The 15,175-nt window shown below is 38.7% G+C and overlaps 1 protein-coding gene across 1 annotated transcript in view; it reads right to left on the reverse strand.

The window, feature by feature from the left end:
• The window catches only part of SLC10A7 (solute carrier family 10 member 7), a 175,630-nt gene that overhangs the window by 102,249 nt on the left and 58,206 nt on the right, over nucleotides 1-15,175 (reverse strand). Inside the window, exon 5 of the mRNA XM_060778873.2 lies at nucleotides 14,916-14,954. Within this exon, the coding sequence (XP_060634856.1) occupies nucleotides 14,916-14,954 (39 nt within the window). The remainder of the gene's footprint in view (nucleotides 1-14,915; nucleotides 14,955-15,175) is intronic.

Below are 15,175 nucleotides of genomic sequence, written 5' to 3' on the forward strand. Positions count from 1 at the left end.
CTCAACCCATCCAATGTCCATCAATTATTCCCCGTTATTCTGCCCCTCCTCCTCCAGCTGTATCTTTCCTGCAACCAAGCTTGTTTTGGATCTTGAAGCCAGGCTTCATTGAAAGGAGAGGGGGGAAAAATCAATTAAAAGCAGCCTGGAAGGCATTTTCAGCAAATAACTGGTAGGAGAAGGAAGGATTAAGCATGTGTTACCACCCACTTATTTTTTTTATTTCTCTGTGCCCCACTCCTCACCCTGCATAACACTCGCATGGAAATCATGGGCCTGGCAACCCTAATATTTCTCTTAGTGTGTCTAGTTCCAACCTTATTTTCAAGACTAATTGAGGTGAGAACAAAATATTATTCATTTGGACAGCTATCTACAAAATACAGAATCCAAGATCCACACCAAGAGTTCAGGTTTGCCAGCAGGACGTCCCAACAGACACAAGAAAGGAACAAATATGGACATCGAATGAAATTCAACACATCTTCTTGCTGCTTAACTTCAACCTCTCCCCCCACCCCACCCCCCGCTCCCCAAAAAAAGGCTAGCATAGTTAGAGCACTTCACTCTTGAACCCATACCACACAAAGCCATCTTGTATGAAAGTCAATATATCATCGCAAGAGAGGAGGGGGGAATCCCTGAACAACCCTAACTATAATCAGTAATTGTCATTAAGAGCTCTCATTATACAGAGCAAGGGTAATTAGAGCATCATGCCCTCACAGGATGCAGTGCACAGAGAATGCTAGAAGGCTTCATAAATTAGTGCCAAATCAGTCCCCTCCCCTCCACCGTGGAAGAGAATTATTATATTTACATATGTTAGAGCAAAAGCCAATCGGCCCCTACAAAAATTAGCCTAAATACTATCGGCACTTTCTTGATGGGCTCCTGATTTCGTTATGCATCACGGAAAATAAAAGGGACAAAAGTTTGCCATCAATAATTCCGAACGTTATCTGCTGAATCCCGCAGATTCCAAAGCATTAATAATTCAACATCTTGTGGGAATTTTGTCATAGTGGAGCTACAACTTGTCTGCAAACGGAGCTCAGGGGATGTTCAATATGATCTATTCCAGCATATGGGCACAATTGCTACATTCATCATGATGCAGGGAAAACATTATCTTTCCTCAACTTATAGTTTTTAAGAAGGGTTTTTTTTTTGTCGTTTACACAATAAAACCTCTTGAGCATTAAAAAGAATAAATAAATCCCAGAGTTTAAGCACATATTGCTATTTAAATCATGCTTTAAAAAAAGACTACTGAGTATTCCTTGCCTAAGAAAACCCTATGAAATTCATGGGGTCACCAAGAGTCAACAGGAAACTGCAAGGCATTCCCCCTCCCCCCAGAGTCTCTAGGTATATACTCTCGATTTCTAGATCTTATACTTTGTCACAAGCAAATAACTCAGTGATTATATGGGCATCATAAAATGCAGCAGGAAAAGAACGAGATCTAACAGGATAGTTCAACTTTCAGCTATACAACCTGATGTACTGTAAAAGTTGTAACAGGATATAAAATGATGAGAATACTAGGTCCAAGGTTAGAGTGGTTGGCTTCACTGAGAAAACGTGAGACAGAACCTATTTTCTACAAGTAGTATGGTGTCATCTGCATGTTTTAAATTATTGATATTCCTTCCTCCAATTTTCATGCCTCCTTCCGCTGAGTCTAGTCTTGTTTTACATATGATATTTTTGGTACAAGACACCATGTTCTTTTGACATTGTAAACTATGTGACAATGGCCTTCCTCTGGAGCTCCGTGTTATATAAAGTACACGCCTAACAGGATATTCAGAATTAGCTGTTTCACTTTTGTTTCCATGTATTTAAGTCTAGTAAACTCAAATTTGCAAATCACATGAAACAAACTACATAAATCCATAGTCTGCCATGAAACCTGACTTTGAGCCTCACAGCTCAATACAATCTACAGCAGGGGTCCCCAAACCAAGGCCCCCAGCATGGATGTGGTCCTCCAAGGTTATTTACCCAGCTCCTGACCTTTAGCATCAGGGTCACTCTAAGTCTGAAAATACTTGAAGGCACACAACAACAATCCTAATTCACTTGACTATTTCATCAGCCAAAAGCAGGCCTGCACTTCCATTGAAAAACTGGTAGGTTTCTGTTGGTTAAAATTGTCCTTCATTTTAAATGTTGTACTGTTCTTTTATGGGGTTTTTTGTTTTGTTTTTGCACTACAAATAAGATATATGCAGTGTGCATAGGAATTTGCTTATACTCTTTTTCAAACTATAGTCCGACCTCCCAACAGATTAAGGGAGCCTGAACTGGCCCTCTGCTTTTAAAAGTTTGAGAACCCCTGATCTACAGGGATTCTAAAATGATAACATGAATAAAATCTATTTGTGACTCATGAATACAACTGTCTTGATGTTATTGAGCCACAATGACCCCCAACCCCACCCTGAAAGATTTATAGTTCACAAAGAGACTACCAACAAAAAGTATGTGGGTTTTTCCCTTTTATTAAAGATCTTTCCTGGGAGTGGAAGTTCAAAGCATAGAGCAGGGGTCCTCAAACTAAGGCCCAGGGGCCAGATACGGCCCTCCAAGGTCATTTACCTGGCCCTCACTCAAGGTCAACCTAAGTCTGAAAGCACACAACAACAACAACAACAACAATCCTATCTCATCAGCCAAAAGCAGGCCCACACTTCCCATTGAAATACTAATAAGTTTATATTTGTTAAAATTGTTCTTCATTTTAATTATTGTATTGTTTTAAGTGTTTTTTGCACTACAAATAAGACATGTGCAGTGCGCATAGGAATTCATGTGTTTTTCAAATTATAATCTGGTCCTCCAACAGTTTGAGGGACTGTGACCTGGCCCTCTGTTTAAAAGGTTTGTGGACCCCTGGCTTAGAGGATCAGGAACAGATAGAGCAATAGCTGTATCCCCATGAACTACATTGTCTCTAACCCTTTAATAAATTGTATCAATTTGATAATTTCTATGTAACTTGTATCCTTTAAACTGTGTACTATCTATTTCTTATATTAAGTGTATATAAACTGCTTCCTTAAAATGTATCAAGATGAAATTTAGAGATGGCTACTCTTCCATGGCCCTGTTTAGATAATCACTTGGAAAGGGAAAAGGTTGTACAAATCCCTCTAGTTATTTCCCAAGCCAAATAATCATCAGATTCATTGTGTGTATACAAGGGTAGGTTATCCAAAATGTTTGTGTAGCTTATCTGAGGCCGAGAGTCTGCCACTCCCTGTGGAAGTGGCAGTCTCACGTGGAACTGGACATTTAAGCTAATCAAAATCTCATCAGCATATCTGTGCCATTGTTTCCTCATGGACTGCACTCTATCGGGGTGAGGGGACGGGACGCCTCTACAACTGATTGGTCTTTCCCCTTGCTGCCATTCTCCTCACCAAGGGAATCTCTGCCAGGAGTCAGTAACATCTACGGAGCTCCCAGTCAATCCCAGCGCAGACCCTAGCTGGCCCTATTCTTAGCCAATTGGGGGAAGGAGACGGGGGTTTTAATGGCTGTCAGAACTGTGTAAGGTGTCTTTCATTTCTTTGTATGTTTATGCTTATACATTTTGAAGCAAATGGCTCATATTTGCATCCGTTTTCGCTGAATCATAATAAACCTTGGCGGCTTGTCTTCAACCTGGTGAGTTTGTTTCTCTGTCCTGGCCTATCTAGTTCAGCTTACACTCACCGGGCACAGATCTTCTTAACCATGGTCCAAGCTGAAATCGCTACATTTATTATAGCTTTACAATGTTTTATGGGGATTTTTAGCCACAGTTCCCACAATCTTGCACCCAATATCCTAGCCTAGCTAAGGAGAGATGGATAATAAGCATTTTTATCTGAAAGTAACTTTTCCATACTTTATCAAGCCATTTCACTGAAAACATAGATAGTATCCATAGAATCACTCTCTTGGGATACCAACTGAGCTGTGATATAAACCATATTTATTTAGGAATGAATAAATTATGGTGATTCCTTTTAAAGTTGCTTGCATGTGTTGGTTTTGTCCTGGTTATATTGTTTGTACCTCTGTGCTTTCCTGCCAAAGCCTCTGGCACAGTATGTTAAGTCACCATTACCTTGAGACATCATCACACAAAGGCAAGAATCATCTTCAGATTAAAAATTCTGAACCTTAATTAAAGACCATAGTGGATAAGTGGGAGATAACCCAGGGATTGATGGTATCCCCTTACTCACAAGAGAAGTCAAACCTTACTCACAAGGGAAGAAATGTCATTGAAGTTTACTGTGATTAATTCTTATTATTTATTATATTTATTTATACCTTCCCTCTCCTCCCCCTGGATTGTGACACAAAGAGGCTAACAACTTAACAAGTTATAGAGTTAAAAGCATATAAAAAGTAAATATTACAACAATTAAACTAATTAAATTATTTATATAATGTAATTATAATGCCATTATAAAATAAATTAAAAAGCTGTTAAGAACAATTCTCTTAAAATAACAAAGCATCTCTCTTTTTCTATTTTAAAAGCTTGGCTGAATAACAAGGTTTTAGTCTGCCACCAGAAGGACAACAAGAAAATGTCAATTCTAGCCTCCCTGGGGAAGGTGTTCCAGAATCCAGGGACAGCCAGCCAGAAAGCCTGCTTTCATAGCCCTACCAATTGTGCTTATGGGCTGAGGGTACAACCTCTCAAGATCTCAAAGCCTGGGCCAACTCATACAGGTAGATATGATTTGCCAAAGAACCTAGATCAGAGCAATATTGGGCTTTATGGGACTAACTTCTGAGTAAACCTGCTAAAGGACTTCCTGCATAAATGCATCATCTTCCAAATTCCAAGGTGTAATTAAACAGATTTGTTTTTCAAAGAGGGAAAATCTGACAACTTTTCTTCTGAGGCCCAGCATGTAGTAGTGGTATATGCCATCAGTGGGTAACACACACTTCAGGAATATATGGTTGTCTTCACTATGTGGGTAACAGCTGCAATATAGCTTGGAGGTGGTGATATCCATGCATCTCAGAGAACTAATGTCCAACTGCTACTCTACCATGAAGTGCACAGGACGACCAAGTTCAGTCTCCTTCTCAGTCTAATCTAGAGCTTTCCAAACATTTCATGTTGGTGACATACATTTTAGACATGAATCATTTTGCAACACAGTAATTCAATTTTACTAGTCACCCAGAAAGCGATACAGACATATACACACAGTAATTCAGTTTTACTAGCCACCTTATAAGAGATACAGACACATACATAAATTGTATTAACAAAATGAATGGAGACACAACATCTCTAGCAAAAACCTTTCATTTATATTTCTAAAAATATATGTTTTATTGCTTATTCCACATAGACACAGAGATTTCTTGTTACCTTCTCATAGCACATTGCAGCTGCAACACTAACACAGTGGTTCTCAACCTGTGGGTCCCCAGGTATTTTGGCCTACGACTCCCAGACATCCCAGCCAGTTTACCAGCTGTTAGGATTTCTGGGGGTTGAAGGCCAAAACATCTGGGGACCCATAAGTTGAGAACCAGTGCACTAACATATATAACACAAAGTTTGGAAAGCTCTGGCCTACATTAACTTAGTGTTGCTGTGAGGCCAGAGTCTATGGAGGAACGATACAGAATCGCCAAATAATATAGCATGCCATTTTGTGACCTATATAATAACAAGGAAAGCTTATATATATGCTGCATTCATAATATATTTCTTAGGAACAGTGTGCAACTATAATAATAATAATAATAATAATAATAATAATAATAATAATATCATCTTTATTTGTAGCCTGTCCCATCTTCCCGAGGGGACTCGGGGAGGCTTCTAGCATAATGAAGGCAAATATTCAATACCTCATAAATCAGAAGATAGATAGATAGATAGATAGATAGAAAGATATGCACAACAAAAATATAGTACACAAGTGAAAGCAGGTAATTTAAATAATAACAATTAAATAATCAACATTTAAGCCATTGAAAGCCAGCTATGATTTATTTATTTATTTATTACATTTATATGCCACCCTTCTCACCTGAAGGGGACTCAGAGCAGTTTACAAGATATATATACATACAATATATTATATTATTAGCATAGTACAATATCAGTATTATATATTACTATATTGTACTATATCATTACATCGTAATATTATTAGTAATATCACATGTAACATAAAATATACAATTATAACATTGTATTATTATTATATTGTATTACATTATAATATTATAAATATTATATGTATATACAATGTATTATATTATATTATTAGTAAAGCACAGGAGACAAGATGGAACTGTCTGCTGCTCCCCTCTCTCTTCACTCTTCACATTTGATAGCATATCAAATCAATTTCCGTCATTTCCATTTATCAGTGTTGTAAGCTCTATTCCTCCTTCTCGTCATATGCTTGGGAGCATATAAATGTTTAAAGTTGCTTTTTTAAAAGGAGTAACGAAGGAGGCGTTTTGATCTCTTTGGGGAGGGCATTCCAAAGATTAGGGCGACCACTGAGAAGACCCCCTCTCTCGTTCCCACCAACCATGCTTGAGATGGGTGTGGGACCGAGAGTAGGGCCTCTTTGGCTGATCAAAGAACCCGGGCAGGCTTGTACAAGGAAATGCGGTTTTCTTGATAGCCTGGGCCCAAAACATTTACAGGTGAAAGAAAATACCTTCAGTTCAATTCAGGCCCCATTTGGGCAGATCATATTTAAATCGGTTGCTATAATCCAGCAAAAGGAAATAGGTATGAATGGATGAAGGGTACCCATATAAGGGTGCAAAATGTATTTCTAAATAGTGTCTGCAAGTTCTGAAGATGACTGCAAGGATGACCACCCTGGGATTTCAACTGTATTGATCTTTGCTTCAACTGATGGCTGACACAATGATTTCTCCACCCACCGATTCACACATCCAATTCCAATATAATGATATTTAAATCTCTGAAACATTTATATCGTCTGAAGAGGAGACAACCTTTCTGCCTATGAACATAAGTAGCTAGTTCACTTCTGCATGCCAACTCTGGAGATCTTAGTCTATTCTGAATTTAACTATAGATTGCAAGTAATTCTTTCAGTCAAATGCTACAAACATGAAACAAACAGAGAATGCTTGTTGCCAAATACAAATAAAAGGAGAGGAGGAGGAATCTTCAAAGGGCAGATTTTTCCTAACAGCTGAGCAATTTTGCACAACAAAATTAATAATTTAGCTATTTGAAACATCACATGTGCAGAGCACTGCAAGCCAACCAGTGGCATTTTCATTTCAAATTTGTACAGTCTTTGGTCAATGCATATAATCTACATTTCTAACACCTGCTTCACTGTGCTGTGAACTGCAGAATTTTCTATAAATCTTCTTTCATCTTTACACTGTCCAGCCAAAAAAGAGAGAAACAAGTGGGGTGGGGAGAATACTACAATGGCAGGCAATTATTTAGATTTACTAGGATAAGAAGCTATTCAAAGGGTTTTGATCATAGCTTGGAAAAGACTTTTCCTTGTATGTGAAATTTCATTTTATGAAAAATTGATCCTAAAAATGTAATGCTATTATTCTGATTTTAATTGTGTATAATGTATACCTTGCCTTCATAAAAAAGCCTTGGCGTTGCATTTATATACATACGAACAGAATAAAGTAAAATATAATAATATATAAGTAAACTACAGTGCAATTAAGCAATAATGCACAACAGGGTGTACCTTAATGGGCCATTAACCACATGCCTCAGGTGTATTGATAGGCAGGAGGCCAAAAGGAGGAGGACTTCAAATACTCTGTAAGTGCACCAATGGCTCATTAGCACATACCACAGAATTACTTGTTGCTATAGTGATAGACACATCATCAACCTTAAAAAAGAGGGATATTTTATGCTTGTGTGATGTCACAAGCAAGGTTTCCTTGAAGAGATTTGCCCTCAATTATTGTAATAGTAAGTAATCAAAGTTTGCAATAGAAATATATATCAGCAACCAAGAAACAGAGGTTTTGTCCCATAGCTGTGTTGTTGGTTTTTAATATTCAAGTCCAAGTCCATGACTAAGGTCCAGTTATCCATACCAACTAGAGCGGACCAAGTGTATCAATTGGAAAGTGATAAAACTACACTTATTTAAGTCCCATTCATACAATGGGTTTACTCCAATTGAGGCAATTTTGGCTTATACAGCTTAATCATTTGGCCCATATATGATTGCCACATTTTCCCTTTATTTATGTAACAACTTTTACAACAGTTGAGGAGTTACAGTGAAGAATAGCAAACAGGGAGACAAATAAACAGTCTTGCTTTGGGGCAGCCACTTTTTCAAATTTTCACTTTAAAAAAAAGGTAATTCAAACAACTCTTTTGTGGATTGCAGTGGACAAGAAGAAAAAACATATGTAAGCATGAAAAAATGTGTTGTCGAAGGCTTTCATAGTTGGAATCATTTGGTTTCTGGAGCCCCCGATGGTGCAATGGGTTAAACCCTTGTGCTGGAAGTACTGAAGACTGACAGCTCGGAGGTTAGAACATGGATGAGCTCCTGCTGTCAGCTCCAGCTCCCCATGAGGGTACATGAGAGAAGCCTCCCACAGGATGGTAAAACATCAAAACATCCAGGTGTCTCCTGGACAAAGTCCTTGCAGACGGCCAACTCTCTCACACCAGAAGTGCTCCTGACACACACACACACACACACACACACACACAACTGTGAGTTTTCCAAGCTATATGGCCATGTTCCAGAAGCATTATATTCTGACGTTTTGCCCAGAGAGGTTTTGAGGTCAGTTGGAAACTAGACAAGTGAGGTTTATATATCTATGGAATATCCAGGATGAGAGAAAGAACTCCTGTCTGAGGCAGGTGTGAATGTTGCAATTGGCTACCTTGATTAGCATTGAATGGCCTTGCAGCTTCAAAGCCTGGCTGCTTCCTGCCTGGGGGAATTCTTTTTGGGAGATGAGAATGTTTCAACATTCAAATTTGCCTCAAACAGACAAGAGTTCTTTCTCCCACCCTAAACATTCTACAGATATATAAACACCACTTGCCTAGTTTCCAACAGACCTCACAACCTCTGAGGATGCCTGCCATAGATGTGAGTGAAACGTCAGGAGAGAATGCTTCTGGAACATTGCCAAACAGCCCAGAAAACTCAACGCAACCCATGAAAGAAATGTTTAGGACCAAGAGGAAATAGTGCTGTTTTGGAAACCTATGTATAAAATAGCTTATCGCCTATATAGGCTTTGTATTCACTGTCCACATGATGAAATGAATCAAAATTGAGAACAGCCTGTCCAATGTTTTAAAGATTTCTTTAAAAGACCCAAATCAGCATCTAAGTGTCTTAATGTACATCATGAAGCAGTGAGAACAACTGAACTTTGCAATTTTACCAATTTGTGGCATCTTTGTGTTTTCATAGTGTCATTTCACAATTTATTTTCAAAATTTCATATAACTAATAAAGGGAAGCAGTGAATGAATGAATTTATTATACAGTCACAGACCAGCAAAACATGCTTGATCAGTATCTTCCAGAGGTAAAGGTAAAAGTTTCACCTGACATTAAGTCTAGTCGTGTCCAACTCTGGGGATTGGTACTCATCTCCATTTCTAACAGAAGAGCCGGCATTGTCCATAGACACCTCTAAGGTCATGTGGCCAGCATGACTGCATGGAGCACCGTTACCTTCCTACAGGAACAGTACCTATTGATCTACTCATACCTGCATGTTTTTGAACTGCTAGGTTGGCAGAAGCTGGGGCTAACAGTGGGAGCTCACCCCGCTCCCTGGATTCAAGCTGCTGACCTTTTGGTCAGCAAGTTCAGCAGCTCAGTGGTTTAACCCGCTGTGCCACTGGGGGCTTGCAGATGTATCTTCCATACATCTGTCCTTTTCCTTTTCTAAAAGTATATGACGTTACAAATGGGGAAATAAGTACATGAGCAGGAACTTTCTTCCTCTTTAGCTTTCTATATGAGATATTTTAAACACAGACCAATTAATGGGAAAAAAACAAGAACAGCATTTGGCACAATATAATAAAATAAGCTAGTCAATTGGTTAGTTCCACACCATGGAATTTCTTTAAAGAATAATGAAATCTTTGCTTTAAAAAATCCATCATTATTAAAAAATAAAGAAGTTGGCTCAGCCTATGAAAATTAGATTTGCAAGTTGTTGGTCATTCCCATAATTAAATTTATGTCACAAATTTGCAAGAAAAATGGACACTGCGCCTAATCCATTTACACAAGTCCTGTCAGGCTGTATAAAGCACTACGCCCACCAAAACGGGATAGATAAGAATTCTATATGCTTTTATTAAAAGGGCATTTGGAATAAGGAGCTAATTTTATGTATCGTTAAAAAGAAAAGTAAAATGTGCAATTATCTCAACATCTAGCCTAGAGGATGAAAGGCAGCAACCTTTGCTCTCATCAAACATATGGCTTCCCTGGAGGGGCAATGATTCAAGTCTTCTTGGAAGATGGAGCCTTTCCTGTTTGGAGACACTGGGCCCAGCCTAAAATATAAACACTGGTTGTGCTACAGTCTTCTTTCTTTCCAAAAGAAAGAAAAGCTGAAAAGGTGAGTGAATCAGCGGGGGGGAGGTAGTCCCTTTACACACACACACACACACACACACACACTATGCCATCCAATGCCTCAGCAGGAGCTGTGCAAAGAAATAGAAACTGAGCTGTGTGCATCTCTCTGCACAGAGAATATAGAAATGGCGACACCAGGGAGACCCCTGGATGTAAAAACAAAGAATCACAGAGTTGGAAGAGACCACAAGAGCCATCCAGTCCAACCCCCTGCCAAGCAGGAAAACACAATCAAAGCAACCCTGACAGATGGCCATCCAGCCTTTATTTATTTATTTATTTACAGTATTTATATTCCGCCCTTCTCACCCCGCAGAGGACTCAGGGCAGATTACAATGTACACATATATGGCAAACATTCAATGCCAAAGACACAACAGATATAGCCAACAGTCAGAGGCTGTTGAACTTTTTCCGGCCGCCAGGGGAGCTGTTGCTTTCATCATCCATCTGCGACACTGATGAAGTACTACCAAATTCCCCGCATGCTTTTGCTGGAGTGCTTTGCTGGAGTCTTTTTTATGGCCTCATAAATTTTGTTAAATTAGCCTCCCCGCATATAGGTGGTACCTAATTTTCCTACTTGACAGATGCAACTGTCTTTCGGGTTGCAAAGGTCAACAACAAGCTACGCAATTGGTCAGAAGCTCACTCCGACCCGGGCTGGCTTCGAACTCATGACCTTGTGGTCAGAAGTGATCTTAATGCAATTGACACTCAGACAACTGCGCCACAGTCCCGGTGCTTAAAAATCTCCAGAGCTGGAGACTCCGAGGCAGCATATTGCACTGGTGTCAGGAAGTTCTTCTTATTGTTTAGGTGGGATCTCTTTTCCTGGAATTTGAACCCATTACTCAATGCCCTAGTCTCCAAAGCAGAGAAAACCACAAGGAAGAGAAGGACATTATTTCTATATTAGGTTGTTGTAGGTTTTTTCGGGCTATATGGCCATGTTCTAGAGGGATTCTCTCCTAGGACAGGAGAGAATGCCTCTAGAACATGGCCATATAGCCCGAAAAAACCTACAACAACCCAGTGATTCCGGCCATGAAAGCCTTTGACAATTTCTGAATTTTGCACCAGCTGAGGGTTCTCAGCTATCTTCAAAAGAAAGACCAGCATTATTGGAATTTCACTTGGATGAAACCAGTATAAATAGAGCTGCCTGCTATTTAAGCTGAATCCATAGATGTTTACTTAGTGGGAAGTCCCACTGTGTTCACTTGACTTATTCTCAAGCAAATATGCAAAGGACTGCTGTTATAGAGCCACCATTATTTCAGAGACCCAACGGCTTTGAATTACTAAAATGCTATCACATTTTATTAAGTCACTGTCATGGGGAAAAACTCAAATCATTTATGTTCCACAATTATTCTAAACCCAACTTTTAAATGAGGGGAGGAGATAATTATATTAACTTCTTAACTTAGAGCAATTCTCTGTGGTATAATTCTAAAACATTCTCTTGGTCTGAAATTTATGTAAATTGAATTCATCTATCATTAGTTATTACCAGGCTAGCTACAGGAAAAAAAGTTTTCTGTAACAATTAGTTCTTTAAAATGCTATGTTTTAATTAGAACTATGATGTTATTACATTCGTTATAAATATACACATATTTCCGCCTACAGTTCTACAGGAATTTCCACGCTAAAACGGGATTGAGGTTTGAGTTTCCATTTTAAATCCACACATCCAATCCTTGCTTGAGAATGCAGTCTATCAAATGCTAATATGTTTGAAAACCAAGAGGCTGCATATCCTTATCTAGGCTAACCCACATTCCCAGGACTCCCATAGAACCACAGCAATTTGCTTGAAAAAAGTCTATATTTCACCAGCTAAATATACCATTCTGTTCTCAAGTTAGGCTTTCAAGCAATTAGACCTCTGTTTTTAAAGCATTTAGAAAAAAATATCTCTAGCAGTCATACAATTATGGGCCCTCCTGATGTTGTTGGACTAAAACAACAATCATCCCTGATCACAAATCATGTTGGATACTAACATCAATCACATGTGTTAGGCCAAAGGTTTCTCACCCCTGCTGCCAAACTTTCAACTCATCCCAGTGAACCAGTGAAAATTAGACTTTGCCATCCAAACATAACAAGGCACCAATGCAGTTAGATGTATGGAGGGCATCATAGTTCCAGAAACACACACACACACACACACAGTTTTTGTGTGTGTGCTATGCCTTAATGAACAAACAAACACCTCTGAAAGTTATTAGGCAACACAATCTGTTGGAAAATTCAGTCCCAAATCCCCAAAATCTGAAAAAGATAGTGAGGCTACAGTAGGATAGGCTTCTTGAAACTGGTGTCCCCTATGAGTTATCAATTTGAATTCCCATCAGACGCACCAGCATGATCAATGATTAGGAACTATTTCCAGTATTTGCCATAAAACCAGTTCTTGATTCAATATGGCTTAGCCACTGAAGGCTCACACAAACACACACACAGTTCTAAGGCACCAAGGGTTCTTCTACTGTTGAACCCTGCTTAAAAATGCACCTTTGAAATGGATTGCTCCTCATGTGGAGACATGAGAGAAGCCTCCCACAAGGATGATAAAACATCAAATCATCCGGGCATCCCCTGGGCAACGTCCTTGCAGATGGCCAATTCTCTCACACCAGAAGCAACTTGCAATTTCTCAGGTCGCTTCTGACATGACAAAAAAACCAAAAAAACAAAAACCAGAGACTTAAAACCCTACATCTATGTTTCATTCAAGTGCCAAAATGAAAAGCTTTTTTAAAAAAAAATCCAAATTATGCACAAGATATTAAAATGAAAATCACACCTAAACATGTATTTATTGACAGTATTTATACCCCATCCTTCTCACTCCAAAGTGGCTTTACAGAACACACACACACAGCAAACCTTCAATGTCAATTATACAATTATCAAGGACAAACAACACAAACAGAGGTAAAGGCAGTTTTTCCCATGTTGTTTTTGGCATCTTGGAGGCTGTGCTCAATTCTGGCCATGGGCTGTGCTGTCACTACATCTTCCATGCTGAGGAGTTTTTCCTCCGATCAATGTCCTTAAAGGTGCCTTTATTATCTCCCCACTAAAAGCGGTACCTATTTTATCTACTTGCATTTCTGCTTTCGACCTGCTAGGTGGGCAAGTGAGCTGAGGCTAACAGAAGGGGGTCACCCCGACCCGGGTTTCAACTGCTGACCTTTCAATCTGCAGGATTTTTCTGAGGCACAGCGGCTTAGCCTGCTGTGCAAAACCTGCCCCCTATCTCATTCAAGCCTATCTCCATACATCCATTCCATTTCACATTCCTTGCAATGTTTTGTATATTTAATATACTGGTAATGATTCACAAGGTATAAAAACAGTGTTCCTTATTATATGTACTTGCTACCAATTTAATTTTTCATCAACACGTCATATTTGAGATTGGTGAATTGAATCGCCAAGATGCAATCGTATGCAAAATGAGTGGTTGGTTTATTTAATTGGCTTAATACATAAAAAAGAGGGAAGGGACTGCCAAGAGTGTTTCTCTTTTTTGTAGGTTGTATAGAGTACTGTTTATTTGTTGAAGTATTTACATCCCAACTTTTATCCAAAGAGGTCTGAGAGGCTGGCTTACAATAAGACATGAAACAATTACAACAATGTAAAAAGATTTAAATTTTCAAAAAAGAATATTGTGCTTAGAAGTGCAGCCCTAGAACATACACACAGAAATTACACTTTGAAAGGTTTTGCCTCTCTGCGTACTTTTACTCCTTCCAATAGCTCTCCCTGGGGACAGGGAACAAGCTTTTTCTCTGGCAGAGAAATATGCTAATTGTGTTACTGTCACTGGGTGAATTAGCATTGCCTCTCATCATCTGGGCCATGTTTTCCTTTCAAAAACCATGGCCCCTTGATAGAAAATAATGATTATGTGATAAGTCTCATTAGAAAATCAATTTATTGACACTACCTTCCAAAACATCTGAATAATAATGGATTGTCTTCTCATTAAGGAGACTATTAACATGTACTTAAACATCATTAAATCATATTGATCAGAGATTATTCATGCACTAATTTTCTGCAGAGGAAGAGACAGCGAAAAGAAATACTGGCTTGGGCATTTAAATGAGCAGCAGAATGCATTAAAAAGACTTGTCAGGTTCCCCTTTAAATCAATCATTAGTAGCAATAAAGGTATTAAACAACAACGTTATTAAAACAGCATGCGGGGAAGGAAAAAATATAACTTACCAGAAAGCTTCCAAATGCAGAGTTAAATATAGCAGCTGCCTAGAAATATAAAAGAACAAAAAATATATCAAAACCATCCTTGCTATTTTACAGGGAGAAAAAGTCGTGTCTATTCATGCAAATTATTAAGGACTTCTTAAAACAGTTGCAAGCAGCCTACGGTGAGACATGTTTCCGATTCCAAATATTTAAACAAAAAGTTCTTTAAAAAAGAAGAATTATATACCAGTACAAGTCATGATTTTGAAACTGTGTATAAA

The sequence above is a fragment of the Anolis sagrei genome, chromosome 5 (assembly GCF_037176765.1).
Source record: "Anolis sagrei isolate rAnoSag1 chromosome 5, rAnoSag1.mat, whole genome shotgun sequence".
Lineage (NCBI taxonomy): Eukaryota > Metazoa > Chordata > Lepidosauria > Squamata > Dactyloidae > Anolis > Anolis sagrei.